This window comes from Tachyglossus aculeatus, chromosome 22, assembly GCF_015852505.1.
Source record: "Tachyglossus aculeatus isolate mTacAcu1 chromosome 22, mTacAcu1.pri, whole genome shotgun sequence".
Taxonomy (NCBI): Eukaryota; Metazoa; Chordata; class Mammalia; order Monotremata; family Tachyglossidae; genus Tachyglossus; species Tachyglossus aculeatus.
The window spans coordinates 28,116,708-28,139,056 of record NC_052087.1 but is presented as its reverse complement, the minus strand read 5'-3'; the positions used below and the strand labels follow the sequence as shown (position 1 = coordinate 28,139,056).

At 56.8% G+C, this 22,349-nt stretch overlaps 1 protein-coding gene across 1 annotated transcript; it reads right to left on the bottom strand.

The window, feature by feature from the left end:
- Positions 1-899: 899 nt before the first annotated feature.
- MAPK8IP1 (mitogen-activated protein kinase 8 interacting protein 1) lies at positions 900-20,336 on the bottom strand. The gene is made up of 12 exons (XM_038764939.1): positions 20,234-20,336; positions 17,808-17,913; positions 11,588-11,866; positions 8,260-8,341; positions 5,687-6,523; positions 4,714-4,789; positions 4,431-4,603; positions 4,226-4,335; positions 2,350-2,466; positions 1,573-1,643; positions 1,303-1,401; positions 900-1,090 (listed from the first exon to the last, which is right to left on the bottom strand). The coding sequence occupies exons 1-12, from the start codon at positions 20,302-20,304 to the stop codon at positions 1,018-1,020; spliced, it is 2,094 nt and encodes a 697-aa protein (XP_038620867.1). The 5' UTR covers positions 20,305-20,336; the 3' UTR covers positions 900-1,017.
- Between the last annotated feature and the right edge of the window lie 2,013 nt (positions 20,337-22,349).

Sequence of the window (22,349 nt, the reverse complement as noted above, 5' to 3'; positions counted from 1 at the left end):
TCCATCAGTGGCATTTATCGTGTACTTTCTGAGTGGAGAGTACTACCCTAAGCACTTGGGAGGGTACAGTGCAGCAGAGTTGGTAGACACAAGTCTCTGCCCACACCGGCTTACAGTCTAGAGACTAGAGGGCAGGCGCCTGTGGAAACTTGCAGGAAAGGGGTGAGGGGAAGTCGGGGGTAACACAAACATGACCACACAGCAGTAGCTACAGGAAATGGCACTTTAATAGTTGTTGCCGTTGTAACAGCACCGAGGTGCAGCTGCAGCTGAAGCAGCAAGGTGGCCCGGAGGACGGGCCTGAGCTCAGGTTTCCCTCTAACCCACCTGCCCTGGCCCAGAGGCTGGACTCCAGCCTCCCCATGTGCCTTTCTCTTCGGCCGGAGGGCCAGGCCGGAGTCGGCGCACCGCCCTCCCTCTCCCACCCCAGGGGCCGCGGTGGCCACCAGGCCTCACCGAGAGAGCCAAATGGCACAATCCCAGCGGCCAGTTGCCCCCCGTCCCCTCCCACACTCCCCCCCAGCGACCCCCTGCTCCCGCCTCCCAGTTCACGTCGGCGCTGGCGAGCTCAGCAGCGCCCGGCCCTGAACAACAGGCCCCTCCGTCTGGAGCCGGGAGGGGAGTGGGGACAGACCGGACCACAAGCCGGAGGGGCCCCGGCTGGAGAAAGCTAGGCTGGTTTGGGGAAAGGGGCAGGGATGGGGCGAGAAGGGCAGAGCCAGCGTCACCCTAGGGCGGGCAGGCAGGTGGCCACGGATCGGCCCGACTCCCCATCTGTGCCACTTCCCCCAAACCTCCAGTCCCTCCATAGAATACTCTAATCCCAAACTTTACAATAAACCCATTTCACCTCTCCCCACAACCCCCCCGCCCCCCGCCCACCCCACCCTGGCCCCACGGCAGGAGCATCCTGCCCAGGGACCAGCCGGCCCCTAACTCCGGCTCCAGGTCTAAGCGGGCTGCCCCCGCCCCGGGGCCAGAGGGGGTGGGATACGTTGAGGGAGGGGGGCAGTGCTGCTACTCCAGGTAGATGTCTTCTGTGGGGCAGGTGTACTCCACGAACTGCTTGTAGAACTGCTGGAAAGCTCTCCTAGGGGGGCAGACGGGCCAGTCAGACCATGAGGCCTGGGGAATGGGCTGGCCGGAGGAGGGAAACCCACCAGAAAGGAAAAGGGAATGGGCATGTCCCACACCCTGCCCTGCCCGCCGCCAGCCACAGAGCGGGGAAGTGAGGGAGCGTGGAGCTCCGAACCCCTCTACCATCGTCCTGGGGAGGTGGAGAAGGAGGCAAGGGACACGTACCCTACAGACTCTGCCAGCACTTTGGTGGACTCTTCCGACACGAAGACGTGACAGGCGAACCGATGGTCGGCCGGGTGTTTGGTAATGAATCCAAAGTATCTGGTGGTCATGGGGAAGCAGGGGGAGAAGAAGGGTCAGTACGGGTCCCTGGCCCGGCCCCCCCGTGCCCCTATCCAAGGCTCTGGATCCCAGCCCCGTTAACCCTAACGACAGCCGCAGTCAGGGAGCGGGGAGCCCCCCTCCCCCCTCCACTGCCTCACCCCTACTCACTTGTTGTTCTTTGGATGGTATCCGCAGAAAGAGATGTTCTTTAACTGGAAAAAGTGGCTACATTTATTCCCCTGCAAGAGAGAGCAGAGAGAGGTCAGGGGGGTGGCCTCTCTGCCTTCCCTCTCCCCCCTACCCCCGAGCAGAGGGGGGAACCCATCTCAGGGGAGCGAGCTTCAGCTTCCAGCAGGACCCGGGGCCTCGGCTGACTCGCCAACCTCAGCGTCCCGGCGGTAGGACTGGCTTCGGTGCTGACCGGCCATGGCTCTAGAGGACATGACGGGCTCGGGGACTCGGACAGGGGCGTACTGTAGCAGACTCCACCGTCCCCTCCCTCCCCTGCCGCTGGGTCCACGGGAGCCCTGGTACTGCCCAAGTAGGTTGAGTGGCCCCAGAAATAGCCTAGACGGGGAGGCTGAGAGCCCAGATTAGTCTCCAGTCGGCTCAGTGCCCACAGACCCAGAGCTCGCCATGGCTACGAGCTAGGCCTCTCGCGGGCTCAGCGGGGCAGCAGGAGTGGAGTGCCCAGACAGAATCAAACTAAAAGAATGGACAGGGAAATGCAGTGGTCAGCTGGTGCATGGGACATAGAGTGGCTGGTTTCGAAGCTGAGTTCAAGGACCTCGGAGTCACACATCTAAATGTGTGTGTGGTGCGTGCAGGTGGGTCTAGGGGGAACAGGAAGGAGGCTGGGGTGAGGGAGGAAATTTTTGGATCATCCAGCGGGGTTTCCCCTTGGTGCGGAGCGAGAGGAAGGCAGGGGAGGGGGAAGTGGCTCACCTGGTGGTCCTGTGAGTCCTCGGCTTTGACGACAATCTTGACCCCTCGCACGTTGATCTCCAGGACACAGCTGGAGGGCGGGTTAAAGTGCACGGTGAGCCGGCGGGTGGTGGCGATCTTGAAGGCGAGAGGATGGGGAGAAAGGCCAGGCCATCAGACCGCCTCCCGCCCTATCCCCAGTTTCTTGACCACGACCCCTTCCTTCCCACTCTCCCTGAGTTAGTAGTGGTGGGGTGAGGAGGGGCAGCGTGGCTCAGTGGCAAGAGCCCGGGCTTTGGAGTCAGAGGTCATGGGTTCGAATCCCAGCTTCGCCTCATGTCTGCTGCGTGACCTTGGGCACGTCACAACTTCTCTGAGCCTCAGTTACCTCATCTGTTAAATGAGGATTAAGACTGTGAGCCCTACGTGGGACAACCTGATCGCCTTGTATCCCCCCAGCGCTTAGAACGGTGCTTTGCATATAGTAAGCGCTTAACAAATGCCATCATTATTATTATTATTATTACAAAGAGCACAGAACAATGAGTGCAGCGACTTGGGTTCTAACCCCAGCTCTGCCACTAACTTGTGGTTGGACTTCGAACAGATTGCTTCACCTCCCTGAATAACAGTAATAATAATGATGGCATTTATTAAGCACTTACTATGTGCAAAGCACTGTTCTAAGCGCTGGGGAGGTTACAAGGTGATCAGGCCCACGGGGGGCTCACCGTCTTAATCCCCATTTTACAGATGAGGTAACTGAGGCACAGAGAAGTTAAGTGACTTGTCCAAAGTCACACAGCTGACAATTGGCGGAGCCGGGATTTGAACCCATGACCTCTGACTCCAAAGCCCGGGGTCTTTCCGTCAAGCCACGCTGCTTCTGTTTCCTCGTGCGTAAAGCGGGAAGAAGATACCTGCTAGCCCTGTGTGGGATGGATTATATCCGATCTGATTACCTGTATCTACTGCAGTGCTTGGTCCAGGGCTCTGCTATGTACAAACAGCTCTCTTCCTCCCTTCAAAGCCCTACTGAGAGCTCACCTCCTCCAAGAGGCCTTCCCAGACTGAGCCCCTTTTTCCTCTTCCCCTCCCCACGCACCTGTATATATGTACATACAGATTTACTACTCTGCTTATTTTACCTGTACATATTTACTGTTCTATTTATTTTGTTAATGATGTGCATTGAGCTTTAATTCTATTTCTTCTGACGACTTGACACCTGTCCACAGGTTTTGTTTTGTCGTCTGTCTCCCCCTTCTAGACTGTGAGCCCGTTGTTGGGTAGGGACAACCCAAGAGAAGCAGCGTGGCTCAGTGGGAAAGAGCACGGGCTTTGGAGTCAGAGGTCACGGGTTCAAATCCCGGCTCCGCCAATTAGCTGTGTGACTTTGGGCAAGTCACAACTTCTCTGGGCCTCAGTTACCTCAACTGTAGAATGGGGATGAAGACTGTGAGCCCCCACCGTGGGACAACCTGATCATCTTGTGACCTCTCCAGCGCTTAGAACAGTGCTTTGCACGTAGTAAGCGCTTAATAAATGCCATTATTATTATTATAGGGACCGTCTCTAGATGTTGCCAACCTGTACTTCCCAAGCGCTTAGTCCAGTGCTCTGCACAGAGTAAGCGCTCAACAATACGATCAAATGAATGACTGAAACAGTTTAATACCACCGTTATTATTAGTTCCTCCTCCTTCCAGATTATTCTCAACAACCCACGCTGCCTCTCGGGGGGGCCACAGTGCAGGGGGGCTGTATGGGACGCCCGTTGTCCGGGTGAGGCCGGCCCGGACAACAGCCTCCCTCCCAATCCCAGGGGGCGAGGGGAGGCTGGGGTCCCGGCGAGGGCGGGAGGGAAGGCAGGAGGCTGCAGCGGGAGCCCTGGTACCTTTTGCATAGCGGCACAGAGCACGTCGTTGCCCTTGTGATACGGCACCTGGACGGAGCCCAGGAACTTCACCCGGAACTGGTCCACCCAGTCGCTGTCCTCGGGCAGGGCTGGAAAGGAAACGGCAGAGCGGAGGGTGGGGGGAGGCGGAGGAGACGGGGGCGGGCAGCCTGGCTACCGGGGACGAGCGGCCGGGGACAACCACCTGTGACGTGCTCGGGCTCCTTGGTGACCTCGATGGCATAGTAGGCGGGAAAGGCGCCGCGGGCGCCGGTGCGCATGTTGTAGGCCTCGTACCAGTAATCCTCCGCCTGGACCTCCACCAGCAGAGGATCGTCCACCTCCAGCTCCAGTTCGTCCTCGTGCCTGGGCACGAACCTGCCCCCAAACAGGGATGGCCGGGACCTCAGCGCCGCCGCTCACCACCGTGAGCGCGCCCCGCGGGGGGTGCGGGGCGGGGGGCTCGGCTACGCGCCGCCCGCTCTCACCTGAACACGGCCCGGTGGGTCTGCTCCTGCTCCTCCCCGTTGATGGTGCAGGAGAACAGCCCGAAGGACTCGGCGCCTGCGGGAGAGAAGCCGGGTGCCCGCGTGTCGGGGGGGGGTCGGGGACGGGGGAGACGGGACGGCATAGCCGAAAGAGCCCGGGCTTTGGAGCCAGAGGTCATGGGTTCAAATCCCGGCTCCGCCAATTGTCAGCTGTGTGACTCTGGGCAAGTCACTTCTCTGGGCCTCAGTTCCCTCATCTGGAAAATGGGGATTAAGACGGTGAGCCCCCCGTGGGACAATCTGATCACCATGTAACCTCCCCAGCGCTTAGAACGGCGCTTTGCACATAGGAAGCGCTTAATAAATGCCATTATTATTACTATTATTACCTGGGGGCCTGCACGTCGGGGAGGGGGGAGGTGGAATATCGGGGATGGCATGATCCCCCACAACTGCCCGGGTGCCCGCAAGTCAGGGAGTCGGAGAGGGGGAAGGTGGGACGACAGGGGATGGCATAGCTCCCACCCTCACCCGGGTGCCCGCATATTGGCGGGTCGGGGAGGGGGGCGAAGGGATGCCCCATCCGCTTCCCCGCCACACGCCTCAGTCAGACCTCTCCTGCCACACTGAACGAGGCTGGGCCCGGCATCACGTCACCCGCTATCCCCACCCCGAGCCTGGCGTCACGTCACTCCTCACCCCCAGCTCCAGCCCGGCCTAGTGAAAAGAGGCCAGGCCTGGGATTTAGGAGGCCCGGATTCTAATCCCGGGTCTCCCGCTTCCCTGCTGAGCCATCTGGGGCAGCCCCCCTAAGCCCTCGGTGTCCTCATCTGTCAAACGGAGATAAAATTCCTGTCTTCCCTCCCCTTAGGCCGCAGGGAGGGGACCGTGCCCGGCGACGGGCTTCTTCTGCCTCTACCTCGGTGCTCGGCCCCCAGCGAGGACCGCACAGACGCCGCGCTCCCCGACTCACTGGAGGAACGGGAGCGGCCGCTCATGAAGACGTTGAGGAACTTCTTGGAGAAGTGGACGTCGGGCTCGTCGGGGGTGGAGTCCTCGGACAGGCAGACGGAGGGCCGGGGCCGGGCGGCCTCCTCGTACTCTTCGCCGATGGCCGACTCGTAGGGCGACGAGCCGCAGTTGTCGTAGACGGTGGCGGAGTCGCTCTCGTCGCTGTAGCCCGAGTAGCACTGCCGCAGGCTGACCAGCTCCAGCTGGGCGTGCTCGTCCACCACCAGCGTGTACTTGACCGAGTCGTAGGACAGGGCGCTGGTGTCCGAGCTGAGCGAGGCCCGCGGGGGCCGACCCCGGGCCCCCCGCCGCCCGCCCCTCTCCGGGGACGGCGACGACGACGACGACGGGCGGTCGGGGGCCTCGTCCTCCTCGCTGATGGAGGGGTGGGGCCGGGCCGGGGCCGGCGGGTAGGCGGCGGGGTCGGGGTCCGAGCTGACCGACATGCGGCACTCGGCCCCCGGCGGCAGGAAGGCCGGGGCCGGCTCGGGGGGCTCGGGCGGGTCGGGAGGCCGCTGCACGGGCGTCAGGTAGATCTCCTCGGTGGCCTCCAGCCGCACGTCGGTCTGGTAGTGGATGCGGTCACGGTGCGGGGGCTGTCGGCCGCCGGGGGCCTGGGCCTTCTCGGGGCCGCGCGGGGCGGGCGGGGGGCTGCCGGCCGGGGCCGCCATCTGGGTGGCCGCGCTGCGGCGGCAGGGGCTGTCTGTGGACGTGCCGCGGTCCTTGGTCGGGGCAGGGCCGTTCTGGAGGGGCAGCTCATCGCTGAGGCAGACGTGGTCGTGGGGAGGGGTCTGCTCGCCTGGCGGGAGGGGGCCGGGGGAGACCACGTCAGCCCCCGTAGCGTGAGACCACCCCCCAACCCCAGTTCGTAACTTCTGGTGGTTGGGAATGCGACCCAGCTGCCCCCGACGGCCAGCCGAACCGACTCCCCACCCGCCCACCCTGAAGATCCTGCCACCCTCCCCTCCCCCGTAAGCCCGGCTCCGCCATTTGTCCGCTGAGTGACCCTGGGCAAGTCACTTCGCTCGGAGAAGCAGCGTGGCTCAGTGGAAAGAGCACGGGCTTTGGAGTCAGAGGTCATGGGTTCAAATCCAGACTCTGCCAATTGTCAGCTGTGTGACTTTGGGCAAGTCACTTTGCTTCTCTGGGCCTCAGTTCCCTCATCTGTACAATGGGGATTAAGACTGTGAGCCCCCCATGGGACAACCGGATCACTTGGTAACCTCCACAGAGCTTAGAACAGTGCTTTGCACATAGTAAGCGCTTAATAAATGCCATCATTATTATTATTATTATTCTCTGGGGCTCAATGACCTCATCTGTACAATGGGGATTAAGACTGTGGGCCCCCCATGGGACAACCGGATCACTTGGTAACCTCCCCAGAGCTTAGAACGGTGCTTTGCACATAGTAAGCGCTTAATAAATGCCATCATTATTATTATTATTATTGTTCTCTGGGCCTCAATGACCTCATCTGTACAATGGGGATTAAGACTGTGAGCCCCCCATGGAACAACCAGATCACTTGGTAACCTCCCCAGCGCTTAGAACGGTGCTTTGCACCTAGTAAGCGCCTAATAAATGCCATCATTATTATTATTATTATTCTCTGGGCCTCAGTGACCTCATCTGTAAAACGGAGATTAAGACTGCGAGGCCCACGTGGTAACCTGACTACCTTGTATCTTCCCCAGCCCTAAGAACCGTGCCTGGCACATAGTAAGCGCTTAACAAATACCATTATTATTATTACTGCATTCCAGACAGATGCCCTCCAGCCCCAGCCCCCCACCCACCCAGCTCTAACCCCCAAACCCGAGCCCCAAGATGGATCTCCCAGGCCCAGTCCAAGCATCCCCAGGCCCTCTCTAGCCTCCAATAGCTTTTTCAGGGCCAAGGCCAAGCACTCAGTGTGGCTCAGTGGAAAGAGCCCGGGTTTGGGAGTCAGAGGTCGTGGGTTCTAATCCCGCCTCTGCCACTTGTCCGCTGTGTGTCTTTGGGCAAGTCACTTCACTTCTCCTGGCCTCAGTGACCTCATCTGTAAAATGGGGGTGAAGACTGTGAGCCCCACGTGGGACAACCTGATTACCTTGTATCTCCCCCAGTGCTTGGAACAGTGCTTGACGCATAGTGAGCACTTAACAAATACCATCATCATCACTCAGTCGAGAGCCCTGTCAAGCGCTTAGTAAAGTGCTCTGTACAGAGTAAGTGCTCAATAAAATATGACTGACTGAAGGGGAAGCAGGCCCAAGCACAGAGCTCCAGTAATGGCTTCCAGCTCTTGCCCATGGAGTGTTCATTCTCTCTCTCTCTCTCTCTCTCTCTCTCTCTCTCACTCTCACACACACACACACACACACACACACACACGCACACGCACGGACAAAAAAAAAAGAGAATGACCTCAGCTCCTGCTGTCTAGCATGGCTAATGGGGAGGGCACGGCCCCAGGGCCCCCAGGCCACAGAATCCTGCTCGTGCCCAGCTGAACGTGCACACGGAGGGGAGAAGTGGGGGGTCCCGACTCACCCGTCTTCAGAGGGGAGGACGAGCGGGATACCCGCTCCTGCCAGCTGTGCTTCTTGCCCAGGGAGTTGTTGTTCAGTGTGTCCTGGGGCGAGAACAAAGGACTCTTGTGGCAGGAGCGGGGAAACAGTGCCCGGCACAGAGAGGCTCCAGGCTGGCCGGCCTGCCCACCCACCTCGGCCCTGGTCACTGGCTTGGGCCACAATCTACTGTCGGCTCAGGGAGCTATGACACCCACCCACATCCCCAATTCGAACCCACCCACTCACTCCTGGGGCAGAACCAACAGGCCCATTCCCTCGGGAGGGCCCCAACCCCCACCCCACTGGACAGCGGGGGCTGGGTGGTCCTCCCTTCAAAGCCCTACTGAGAACTCACCTTCTCCAGGAGGCCTTCCCGGACTGAGCCCCCTTTTTCCTCTCCTCCTCCCCATCCCCCCCGCCCTATCTCCTTCCCCTCCCCACGGCACTTGTATATAGTTGTGCAGAATTATTACTCTATTTTACTTGTACATATTTACTATTCTATTTATTTTGTTAATGATGTGCATATGGCTTTAATCCTATTTGTTCTGACGATTTTGACACCTGTCTACATGTTTTGTTTTGTTGCCTGTCTCCCCCTTCTAGACTGTGAGCTCGCTGTTGGGTAGGGACCGTCTCTATAGGTTGCCGACTTGTACTTCCCAAGCGCTTAGTGCAGTGCTCAGGTCTCAGCCCAGCCGGGGTCTCCCGACACCCCAGACATCCAGCCAAGCTTCTGGTACCACTCCCACCAGCCTTAGCCAGGATTCAAGGCCAATCCCCAGGGGCAGACAGCTCCAGGCTCAGCTCCTCCTGCTTCCCCTGGGGGCTGAGGCTACGACCCTAGACTGTGACTGTGAGCCCGTTATTGGGTGGGGACCGTCTCTATATGTTGCCGACTTGTACTTCCCAAGCGCTTAGTACAGTGCTCTGCACACAGTAAGCGCTCAATAAATACGACTGAATGAATGAGAAGCAGCATGGCTCAGTGGAAAGAGCACGGGCTTTGGAGTCAGAGGTCACGGGTTCAAATCCCAGCTCTGCCAATTGTCAGCTGTGTGACTTTGCGCAAGTCACTTCACTTCTCTGGGCCTCAGTTCCCTCATCTGTAAAATGGGGATTAAGACTGTGAGCTCCCCGTGGGACAACCTGATTACCTTGCCCCAGTGCTTAGAACAGTGCTTTGCACGTAGTAAGTGCTTAATAAATGCCATCATTATTATTATTATTATGACCCGGGAGAAAGCTTCCCCAACTGGACCCCGGACCCGACTGGAGGAAGAAGGATTGCCTTTCTCCCCAAGTGGCCCAGCATCCCATTTGGCCCAGGGTGCTCCAGGCCCCCTTATCTCCCCCAGGGGCTGTTACAGGGCTCTGAGCCTGCCACAGAAGGGCCAGGTCCTGGAATCCTGGACCGGGCAGAATGGAGGCGGGGGAGTCTATCCAGAAGGGAGAGATGAACTCAGATCCTGCTCTTCCTGGGCAGGAGACAGAGCAGAGCTGCACTGGTTCAGCCATAGCAGGGCGCCCCGGGCCCCTCACCCAGATCCTGGGACTGCAGTTTGTGCCCTTTGCTGCGGCCTAAATCCCTACTGGGAAAGGGGGGTGAGGGGAGCCTTTTGGCCCAGGCCTCGGGCACTGGAATCCTGTGATCCCCTCAAACTCAGCTAGAGCCCAGCTGGCCCCAGAGCGAGGACGGCAAGGATGGGCGGCAAGGATGGGCCTCTGCCTGGGGCCTAGCTGTGCCGAGCTCCTCCTCAGCACAGGCCTCGCCTCTCCCTGCTCTAGGAGAGCACGGCTCCAGAGCCGGGCTCTGTGCTCCCCTCCCCCATGGTCCCCCGATCACCCCCACAGACAAAAACTGAAGCAATTTGGCTGAAAGGCCTGGGATCTCGGACCCCTGGCCCAGCGCGGAGGAGACTCCACCTGCAGCAGTGGTCCGGAGGGTGGGGGTGGGTGGGATGGGGGGAGGGGGAGCCTCCATGACGCATCCACATTATAGTCTTCTCCCGTGCCTCTGTCCAACCTACCACCACCACCTCCGCAAAAAGGCACCGGCCAGATCAACAACTGAGACAGTAATACCACTGTCAGCAGGCTCCCCTCTGGGCTTCTGGGGCCTGACCGCTCCCATCCTCCACCCCAGCGGTCCAGGAGGCTGATGGCCACCTCCCAGCACGGCAGAGCTGGTGCCCCCAGAGCTCCCCAGACTCACAGATAGACTCCCAGGACCAACTGGGCCCTCACTGCTTCTGCCTGCTTCCAGGGGCCACAAAATTCCCATCATGAAGCCACTTCGGCAGATGAATGCCCCTGAGACTCCCTATTCATCCCTTGTTGTAGCTCCACAGAGAAGCCTTGCAGCCCCTCCCTATCCCTGGCTGGCCTGCAAGGGGAGTTGGGCCTGTTTCCCTCCCACTGCCCCCAGCTTTCCAAAGAGGCTGGATGGCGGGGGCCTGCCTGCTCTGGCACCCTGGCCCCTCTGCTCCGGGCCCCCCCGTCACTCGGCCGCTGTCTGAAGCCCACCTCTGGCTCGGCCGCGGGCAGCTCGGGGCTAGGCCGGACAGCTGTCCTCATGACAGCCTGTGGCCACGTTGGGTGTCCCCCCCCACCACTGCGGGCTCGCCTCGGCCCCCCGGCCCAGCTGCCCGACAGCGGCCATAGGAGATGGCACCGGCCCTGTCTCTAGAACCGCCAAGGCCTGCGGTTCTGGAAGCCGGCCTGTCCCCACTGGGCACACATCCTGCTCTCCACTGCTTACACAGCACGGACACTTTTATTCCCCGGCTGGGCTGCCAAATCCCTCACAGGATCCCGGAAAACGGATTAACCCTGTCCACGTGCCCTCCCTCCTCTCCACACCCCACCCGGCCGGTTTCCTTTGATCCAGGGGAGCTCCTGGTCACCCTCCCCGGCTCTTTCAGACTGTGAGCCCACTGTTGGGTAGGGCCTGTCTCTATATGTTGCCAACTTGTACTTCCCAAGCGCTTAGTACGGTGCTCTGCACTCAGTAAGCGCTCAATAAATACGATTGATTGATTGATTGATTGATTGATTTCCACCCTGCTCAAGGCACGGACGGCCAGAACCGGCCCGCGCCCTGGCACGCGGGTGCTGTACTTCCCAAGCGCTTAGCCCAGCGCTCTGGACACAGTAAGCGCTCAATGAATAGGACTGAATGAATGGATCTGCTGCATCCCAGTCCTCCACCGCACCCCAATTCGGGGAAGCAGGCTCCATCCCTGGTCCTCCAGCATCCTTCCCCCTCCCTCCCCCTCCATCCCCCCGGTCCTCGTTGGGCCCTTCACCTGCGTGCGGGGCACCTGCGGGAAGAGGTTGAGGGTGGTGGGCCGCTTGGGCCGGTAGGTGTCCATGCCGAGAGGGGCCGTCTCCTTGCCGGGCTCGGGGGCCGTGCCCGCCCCTTGCCGCCGGCCCTCCCGCCCCTTCTCGTCGTCGTCGTCGTCGTCGTCGTCCTCGGCGGTGTCCCCGGCCGCGTCAATCAGGTCCATCTGGAGCATCTCCGCCTGCAGCCGGCTGCCAGCCCCGCCACCGCCGCCGCCGACCCCGCACAGCACGGTGCGGTGGGGCTGCGGGGCGGGATTGCTCACAGGGGCGAGGCCTAAATCGGCGGGCGGAGCCAGAGGGGCCGGGCCACATCGACGGAGCACAAAACCTCCTCCCTCTGAGCTTCAAGTCCCTCCATCCCCTCGCCCCCTCATCCTACCTCCTCTCCCTTCTCTCCTTAATAACAGTAATGACATTTATTAAGCACTTACTCTATATGTTGCCAACTTGGGCTTCCCGAAGCGCTCAATAACTACGACTGAATGAATGAATAAGCGGCAGAGCCGAATTCGAACCCCGCTCTATTTATTCTGACGGTTTTGACACCCGTCTACATCATCATCACCCGTCTCTAGCTGTTGCCGACTTGGACTTTCGTTCATTCGATCGTATTTATTGAGCGCTTACTGTGCGCAGAGCACTGGACTAAGCGCTTGGGAAGTACAAGTTGGCAACATCTAGAGATGGTCCCTACCCAACAGCGGGCCCACGGCCTCTCAAGCGCTTAGTCCAGTGCTGTGCACACGGTGAGCGCTCAATAAATACGGTTGAATGAATGAATGAATGAAAAGGTCCTTCCCAAACTGAGCCTCCGCCTTCCTCTCCCCCTCCTTCCCCTCCCCATCCCCTCTGCCTTACCTCCTTCCCCTCCCACAGCACCTGTATACATGTATATATGTTTGTACGTATTTATTACTCTATTTATTTATTCTACTTGTACATTTCTGTTTTATTTTGTTAATATGTTTTGTTCTCTGTCTCCCCCTTCTAGACTGTGAGCCCACTGTTGGGTAGGGACCGTCTCTATATGTTACCAACTTGTACTTCCCAAGCGCTTAGTACAGTGCTCTGCACCCAGTAAACGCTCAATAAATGCGATTGATTGATTGATTGATTGAGCGCTTACTGTGTGCAGAGCACTGGACTAAGCGCTTGGGAAGTGCAAGTTGGCAACGTTCTGTTTTGTTGTCTGTCTCCCCCTTCTAGCCTGTGAGCCCGTTGTTGGGTAGGGGCCGTCTCTATATGTCGCCGAATTGTACTTGCCCAGCGCTTAGTACAGTGCTCTGCACACAGTAAGCGCTCAATAAATACGACTGAATGAATGAATTAATACTCTGTGCAAAGCACTGTTCTAAGCGCTGGGGAGGTTACAAGGTGATGGGACAACCTGATCACCTTGTAACCTCCCCAGAGCTTAGAACAGTGCTTTGCACATAGTAAGCATTTAATAAATGCCATTATTATTATTATTATTATCAGGTTGTGATCTCTCATCTGTAAAATGGGGATTAAGACTGTGAGCCCCCCGTGGGACAACCTGATCTCCTTGTCTCCAGCGCTTAGAACAGTGCTTTGCACATAGTAAGCATTTGATAAATGCCATCATAATTATTATTATTATCAGGTTGTGATCCCTCATCTGTAAAATGGGGATTAAGACTGTTAACCCCCCCCCCCCCCCCCACCGTGGGGCAACCTGATCTCCTTGTCTCCAGCACTTAGAACAGTGCTTTGCACCTAGTAAGCGCTTAATAAATGCCATCATTATTATTATTATTACTTCTCTTCCTCCTGTCCACTGAGCCTCAGGCCCCAAGCCAAGTCACGCCAGCCCCTGCTGACCTGAAATATTATTATTATCATTAGGTTGTCCCTCGGGGGGCTCATAGTCTTCATCCCCATTTTACAGATGAGGGAACTGGGGCCCAGTGAAGTAAAGTGACTTGCCCAAAGTCACACAGCTGACAACTGGCGGAGCCGGGGTTTGAACCCATGACCTCTGACTCCAAAGCCCAGGCTCTTTCCACTGAGCCACGCTGCTGTCTCCAGCCCACCCTGCACCCTCCGCTCCTCTGCCGCCGCTCACCTCCTCACTGGGCCTCATTCTCGCCTGTCCCGCCGTCGACCCCCGGCCCACGTCCTTCCCCTCCCCGGCCTAGACTGTGAGCCCGTTGTTGGATGGGGACCGTCTCTATTTGTTGCCAACTTGTAATAATAATAATAATAATAATAATGGCATTTGTTAAGTGCTTACTATGTGCAAAGCACTGTTCTAAGCACTGGGGATGATACAAGGTCATCAGGTTATCCCATGCGGGGCTCACAGTCTTAATCCCCATTTTACAGATGAGGTAAATGAGCCACAGATAAGTGACTTGCCCAAGGTCACACAGCTGACAATTGGCGGAGATGGGATTTGAAGCCATGACTTCTGACTCCCAAGCCCGTGCTCTTTCCATTGAGCCACGCTGCTTCTCTACTTCCCAAGTGCTTAGTACAGTGCTCCGCACACAGTAAGCGCACAATAAATACAACTGAATGAATGAATGGAATGCCCTCCCTCCACACAACCGCCAAGCTAGCTCTCTTCCTCCCTTCAAAGCCCTCCTGAGAACTCACCTCCTCCAGGAGGCCTTCCCAGACTGAGCCCCCTTTTTCCTCTTCTCCTCCCCGTCCCCCCAGCCCTACCTCCTTCCCCTCCCCACAGCACTTGTATATTTATTTGTACAGATTTAGTACTCCATTTATTTTACTTGTACATATTTCCTATTCTACTTTGTTAATGATGCGCATTTTGCTTTAATTCTATTTGTTCTGACGACTTGACACCTGTCCACGTTTTGTTTTGTTGTCTGTCTCCCCCTTCTAGACTGCGACCCGTTGTTGGGTAGGGACCGCCTCTATATGGTGCCGACTTGTACTTCCCAAGCGCTTAGTACAGTGCTCTGCACACAGTAAGCGCTCAATAAATACGATTAAATGAATGATGGGGGCGTGGCCGTGCCGGGAGGGGGAGGGCCAGACCCTTCCCTTAAAGGGACAGCGCGTCGCTCCCTTGCCTTAGGTCATTCATTCATTCAATCGTATTTATTGAGCGCTTACTGTGTGCAGAGCACTGTACTAGGCGCTTGGGAGTACAAGTTGGCAACATATAGAGACGGTCCCTGCCCAACAACGGGCTCCGGGAGTTTGTGCGTTAAGGCCGCGGAGGGCAGAGGAAGCCAGGAGCTCAGCCCGCTCCCGTTTCACCTGCCTATTCCCGGCCTGTCGACGCCTTCCTCCGCCTTCCCCGCTCCCGTTTCCTAGGCAACAGACGATGACCTCACCCAGGCTGGAAGCCGAGCCCGGGAGTGAGGTCAGCGCCGTTGCCATGGAGACGCGGTCCTCTCCCTCCCATTCAGACCGCCGGGGCAGAGGGGAGGGGGTCCACACAGCCCCCCGGGGATGGCACCGGGAGGAAGGCCGAGATTGGCGTGGCGGGCCTCCATCCTCCATAATAACAACTACGGTATTTGTTAAGCGCTTACTGTGTGCCAGGCACTGTACTAAGCGCTGGGGTGCACACAAAGTAATCGGGTGGGACACAGTCCCTCTCCCATGTGGGACTCGGGGTCTCGATCCTCATTTTACAGATGAGGGAACGGAGGCGCAGAGAAGTGAAGTGACTTGCCCAGGGTCACACAGCGGACAAGTGGCGGAGCTGGGATTGGAACCCAGGACCTTCTGACAGCCAGGCCCGGGTTCTAGCCACTATGCCATCTTCATCCACTGTGCCATGCTGCTCCATCCTTTACGCCATCCCGGCTGGGGGGTCTCCAGGCCCCTAATCCTCTCCTCCCCTCCACCCCTGCCCGCCTCCCCTTTCAGGAGCCAGGACACCAGCTGAAGCTTCTTGGGGTCCCCTTGGGCCCCTCAGCTGCCGCTAATTTGCCCCCAACTGCACCAGGCCTAGCTGCCCCTGTGGGCAGAGATGGGGTTAGGGGACGGGGGACCAGAGGGCTCAGAGGTCCACGGGTTGGCACGGAGACCACTATGTGTTTCCCTCCTCCCAGCCCACAGCAAACAGGGGCCAGAGCTCTCCAACCTGAATATTTTTTTGTAGCATTAGAGAAGCAGCGTGGCTCAGTGGAAAGAGCACGGGCTTGGGAGTCAGAGGTCATGGGTTCTAATCCCGGCTCCGCCACTTGTCAGCTGTGTGACTTTGGGCAAGTCACTTTGCTTCTCTGTGCCTCAGTTACCTCATCTGTAAAATGGGGGTTAAAACTGTGAGCCCCACGTGGACAACCTGATTACCTTGTATCCCCCACCCAGTGCTTAGAACAGTGCTTGGCGCATAGTAAGCGCTTAACAAATGCCATCATTATTATATTATTATTAAGTGCTTACTCTGTGCCAGGCACTGTCACAAAGCGGACACATCGCAGAGGCAGAACTGGAACCCAGAGCCTCTGACTCCCAGGCCATGCTGTTTCCAATGGGCCACGCTGTTTCCTCCACTACCTCCTTCTGGCCCCACCGGGAACTCTGGATTTAAACCCGTTGTTGGGTAGGGATTGGCTCAGTGGAAAGAGCATGGGCTTTGGAGTCAGAGGTCATGGGTTCAAATCCCGGCTCTACCAATTGTCAGCTGTGTGACTTTGGGCACGTCACTTAACTTCTCTGGGCCTCAGTTCCCTCATCTGTAAAATGTGAGCCCCCCGTGGGACAGACAACCTGATCACCTTGTAACCTCCCCAGCGCTTAGAACAGTGCTTGGCACATAGCAAGCGCTTAATAAATGCCATTATTATTATTATTATTATTATTATTATTATCAGATGTCTCTATCTGTTGCCAAATTGTACTTTCCAAGCACTTAGTACAGTGCTCTGCACACAGTAAGTGCTCAATAAATGCAATTTAATTTATGAATGAATGAATTTAAGACCCAGGTCATTCAGCTCCTTCCCCAGAGGCTCCGGCTGAGTCTTCTGCATGCTCTTCCTGATTGAGGGAGGAGTGTGGGGACTTAGGGACCCATTCAAGTGGTTCCACGTGGTCTCTCCCCTAGGAGTGGGGCGAGACTGCTCCCATGTTAAATGTTCAATGCGATAGTAATGGCTGGGAGACCCTACCTGCCTTACTCTTACAATTAGTTCCGAGATTTCTGTCCTCGGGTAGAACCCACAACAGGAGAGGGGGAAGCAGCTTGAGCGTTTATGTCTGCAGGAAATGGGAAACTAGCCTCAAAACCCTTCGGCGGTGGGAACATTCTTCTCCTCCATGGAAGTCCTGCCCTTTCAATACCTCAACCGCCTCCCGCTTGTTTTGATGCTACGGCCCGCCTGTCCCGGCTAGTCACAACCCTGATCCACTCAGGCCCCATGTGGATATTTGCAAACACATCTACTGATCTCTGAGCTTTTCTCTTAATGTGGTCCTCTCTGTTTCTCTTCTGCCCCGGGGGACTTTTGGGAACTCTGCTTTCCCTGGTTCCCAGGGCACCAGTCCCTGAGCAGGGCCCTCTGGTGCTGTCTGGGGGCGGATGATTTTCATTCCATTGTGGATATGGTGCTGCTGGAGGAGCCTACTGCTGAATGCAGCATCTTGGGTGGAGCCATCCTCTCTCTTCATCTCCTTCTCCCTCTTCCTCTCTCTCTTTCTCTGCCCTGGGCCGCTGTGCGGCACACTGGTATAGCTATTTTGGGAGCTGCGTTGGCTATTTTTTTTTTTGCTGCCCTAAGGCACTGCAAACTCCACCCTCCCCAGCTGACCACCCCCCCTCCGCCCCTACCAGTCAGGCTTTCTCCTCCAGGGCCACTCCCCAGAGAAATTACAATTTTCCATTCCCTAGGTTGAACCTGTCCCAAGTTGCTAACTCTTTCGAGGCTCCTTGTCACCTCCCTGTCCACTATCCCAGCAAACTATTTCCTGCTCTCAGGTGGCATCTGCAACCGCGACCCCCAGGAGACCTCTCCCTCACGCCCAGGAGGGCAAAGATCATGACCTTGTCCATTTTCTGTTTCAGTCCTGCTAGAGTTTCCCAGGCTCTGTTCTCTTTGCCCAAATCCCTGGCTTTAGTGATGCTATCAGAAACCAGCCTGGACCCCCTTGCTTCTGTCCCTCCATTGGTCTCCCCCACCTATGTCCCCACCCTCCCTCCCATCCCCGCCCCCCCATCCCCCTTCCCATCTCTGTCCCTACCCGAGTGGACAGGTTGTCCTTGCAGTGCAAGCTGATCCCACACTCATCTGTGATCTCCGAGAGGTCTTCATCCTCAAATTCCTCTAGGCTGATGTCGTGGGTGAGCCTGGCAGAAACAAGGAGCCAGAGTTACTCCCGGGAGGGGCCCTGCTGGCACCCACGGCTTGGCCGTGGCTGTGGCATCCGTGGGAGGCCAAGGGAGGGCACATTCTTAGCGAGGGCCAGTTTCCTGGAAGACTGCAGCTTCTATGAAGCAGGCAAGGGGTGTGTCCCCTTGGGCAGCTGGGAGGCACGAAAAGCTCCTGACCTTCAACCCAAATGGGAGATCACCGGGTTGGCCACGAGGCTAGACTCCTCTATCTTCTCCTTTTCGGGCCACAAGCCCACCCCTGACTCAGTGGCCTGGGGTAGAGGAATCGGGAGCTGGGGGACCCCCTTGGGACCCATAAGAGCCTGTCTTATCCATTGAAATGCCCCTCGCACCTAGGGACAAGAGGCCTGGGGAGGACTAGCAGGAAGAGAGGAGCCACTGTCAGTAGCCCCCGCTCTTCCAGCAACCAACGCTTCTGCTGGGCCAAAGACGGTGGAGGGTGGGTGCCCAGCAGAAGAGATGAAAGCCAAACTGGGAAAGTCAGAGGGCTATCATGGGACAAGGGGCTGGCAGCCCCAGGAAGAGAAGGTAGTCCGGTGGCAGGTGAGGAGAGTTGGGTGCAGCCATCTCAGCAGCTCCAAGAGCTCTCAAACTGGACCCCCGGGCCCTCCCTGGTGACCTGGTCTGTCTGGGGGAAGTTGCCTACACCAGACACTCAATTTCTCTTCCTCTCTCCCCTCGCCTCCCCTTCCCCACGCCCCCGGCCCTCCTGTTAGACTGAAGGGAAGGTAAACATGGGAGACAGGAGTCTAACCCTCCGGAGTAAGTCAGTATCTGTCCAGAAGGGGGCAGCCAGGAGCCTCTGAAGAAGCCAGCAAAGATTTAAACCCCTCAGTTTCCCCTTTTTTCACCCCTCTTGGCCCTCATGACTGCTCCACCCTCTTCAGCCCAGAGCATCACAGAGGAACAAGAAGTTTGAAAGACATGGTTCCTATCCGTCCCTTTCAGCTGGGGGAGGGGGGCAGGGCAGGAATGGGGTGCAGAGCTTAACATCATCATCATCATCAATCGTATTTATTGAGCGCTTACTATGTGCAGAGCACTATACTAAGCGCTTGGGAAGTACAAATTGGCAACATATAGAGACAGTCCCTACCCAACAGTGGGCTCACAGTCTAAAAGGGGGAGACAGAGAACAAAACCAAACATACTAACAAAATAAAATAAATAGAATGGATATGTACAAGTAAAATAAATAAATAAATAAATAGAGTAATAAATATGTACAAACATATATACATATATACAGGTGCTGTGGGGAAGGGAAGGAGGTAAGATGGGGGGATGGAGAGGGGGACGAGGGGGAGAGGAAGGAAGGGGCTCAGTCTGGGAAGGCCTCCTGGAGGAGGTGAGCTCTCAGTAGGGCCTTGAAGGGAGGAAGAGAGGCGGATGGGCAGAGGGAGGGCATTCCAGGCCCGGGGGATGACGTGGGCCGGGGGTCAACGGCGGGACAGGCGAGAACGAGGTACGGTGAGGAGATTAGCGGCGGAGGAGCGGAGGGTGCGGGCTGGGCTGGAGAAGGAGAGAAGGGAGGTGAGGTAGGAGGGGGCGAGGTGATGGACAGCCTTGAAGCCCAGGATGATGTGCAGATTGATTGGTGAAAGAGGTGACTGACTGCCCCCCAGGATTCACTTTCCCTCCTCTCCCACCCCCACATCTGCTCCCTGGGGTGCTCCCACCTTGGCCCAGAGGAGGGGCAAGGTTTGGCCCCCAGACAACGGGCCTAAGGGATGGCCTGGCCAGAGGACCAGCCCTGGGCCAGCGGGACTTTTCAGCTGAGAACCTGAGGAGCCGGGGGTGCTGGGCACCCTGAAGGCGCAGACCAAACAACATTGGTTGCCTGAATAGCTCCGTTGGGAGAGTGAGGCTCACCCCAAGTGCACAAGCGCAGTCCAATGTGCGCAGTACCAGAGGGGCAAGCCACGTCTCTTGCCTCAGACCGTGCCCTGGGCAGGCCAGCAGCAGGCCACATACAGGCATTGGATCTGCTCAGTGACCCGCCACCCCCAGGTCATCATCGATCGTATTTATTGAGCGCTTACTGTGTGCAGAGCACTGTACTAAGCGCTTGGCAACATATAGAGACAGTCCCTACCCAAGATAGGCGGGTAGCAATACCTGTTAGCAGGGGATCCTGAGGGAAACTGAGGCATACAATACCACCCCGGCAGAGAGAAAAACCAGAAAGACCGGCTCCTAGCCTCTCCTCACCAATGCAGAAGCCAGCTAAGTACAGAGCCCATCCCCAGCCCGGCGCCAGCTCCCCAGCCCCTACCAGTGCTCCCACTGATCCTCCAACCAGCTGTCCTCATCCGGACTGGACTCCATCTTCCCCACCAGGTGCATGGTCTGGGCTGTGGGGTTGGAGGGCGAGCGGCGGCCGTTGCTGTGGCCACCGGAGCGGCTCCCAGGCCTGCCCGTCTCGCAGCGGCCGCCTCCAACGCCGAGGTTTTGCTGCGGTTCTTGCCCAGCCCACGCGGCCTCCTCCCCCTCCGCCAGAGTCGGGTTACCGCAACCAGCAACAGCAGCACCACCTGCCCTGCCCGGGCCCAGGGCCCGATGACCAACACCTATTTGCTTCTGCCTCCTGCAAGCCTTCCTATCATCATCATCATCAATCGTATTTACTGAGCGCTTACTATGTGCAGAGCACTGCACTGAGCGCTTGGGAAGCACAAACTGGCAACATATAGAGACAGTCCCTACCCAACAGCGGGCTCAAAGTCTAAAAGGGGGAGACAGAGAACAAAACCAAACATACTGACAAAAGAAAATAAATAGAATAGATATGTACAAGTAAAATAAATAGAGTAACAAATATGTACAAACATATATACATATAAACAGGTGCTGTGGGGAAGGGAAGGAGGTAAGATGGGGGGGATGGAGAGGGGGACGAGGGGGAGAGGAAGGAAGGGGCTCAGTCTGGGAAGGCCTCCTGGAGGAGGTGAGCTCTCAGCAGGGCCTTGAAGGGAGGAAGAGCGCTAGCTTGGTGGATGAGCAAAGGGAGGGCATTCCATTCATTCATTCATTCAATCGTATTTATTGAGCGCTTACTGTGTGCAGAGCACTGTACTAAGCGCTTGGGAAGTACACGTTGGTAACATATAGAGATGGTCCCTACCCAACAGTGGGCTCACAGTCTAGAAGGGGCAGACAGACAACAAAACATATTAACAAAGTAAAATAAATAGGACAAATACGTACAAATAATATAGAGTAATAAACACGTACAAACGTACAAAGACTGACGGCAAGCCCCACCAGGCCTTTCCCTGCTTGCGGAAAATAATAATACTAATAATGATGGTATTTATTAAGCACTTACTATGTGCAAAGCACTGTTCTTTACGATTGTCAAATACGATTGAATGAATGAATGTCTTTTAGACATTCCAGGCCCGGGGGATGACGTGGGCCGGGGGTAAAGTGAGGCTAGAAGGATCCCCCCACACACATTCAGTCCAGCAGCTTCCCAGTCCAGGGAGGGAGGGGGAAAAGCTGGGCCTGGCCCACCGAGGCCTTCTTAGGCACAAAGAGCATGGCTCAGTGGAAAGGGCACAGGCTTTGGAGTCAGAGGTCATGGGTTCAAATCCCGACTCCGTCAGCTGTGTGGCTTTGGGCAAGTCACTTCACTTCTCTGGGCCTCAGTTCCCTTATCTGGAAAATGGGGATTAAGACTGTGAGCCCCACATGGGACAATCTTATCACCTTGTATCCTCCCTAGTGCTTAGAACAGTGCTTTGCACATAGTAAGCGCTTAACAAATGCCATTGTTATTATTATTATTATGGGCTTGGGAGAGCAGGAAGCAGAGAGGGGATCTAGATGAGAGAGTTTTGGGCTGGGGCTGGCCTGGACTGGACCCGGATTGGGATGTAGCTGTTTCCTCTCCTCCTCCCCATCCCCCCGGCCCTACCTCCTTCCCCTCCCCACAGCACCTGTACATGTGTTTGTACAGATTCATTACTCTATTTTACTTGTACATATTGACCGTTTTGTTTATTTTGTTAATGATGTGTTAGAGACTGCGAGCCCACTGTTGGGTAGGGACCGTCTCTATATGTTGCCAACTTGTACTTCCCAAGCACTTAGTACAGTGCTCTGCACACAGTAAGCGCTCAATAAATATGATTGAATGAATGAATGAATCTAGCTTTATTTCTGTTTATTCTGATGACTTGACACCTGTCCACATGTTTTGTTTTGTCATCTGTCCCCACCTTCTAGACTGTGAGCCTGTTGTTGGGTAGGGACTGTCCCTATATGTTGCCGACTTGTACTTCCCAAGCGCTTAGTACAGTGCTCTGCACACAGTAAGCGCTCAGTAAATACGATTGAATGAATGAATGAATGAATGAATGAATGAAGGCTGGGCTTGATGGAGGCTG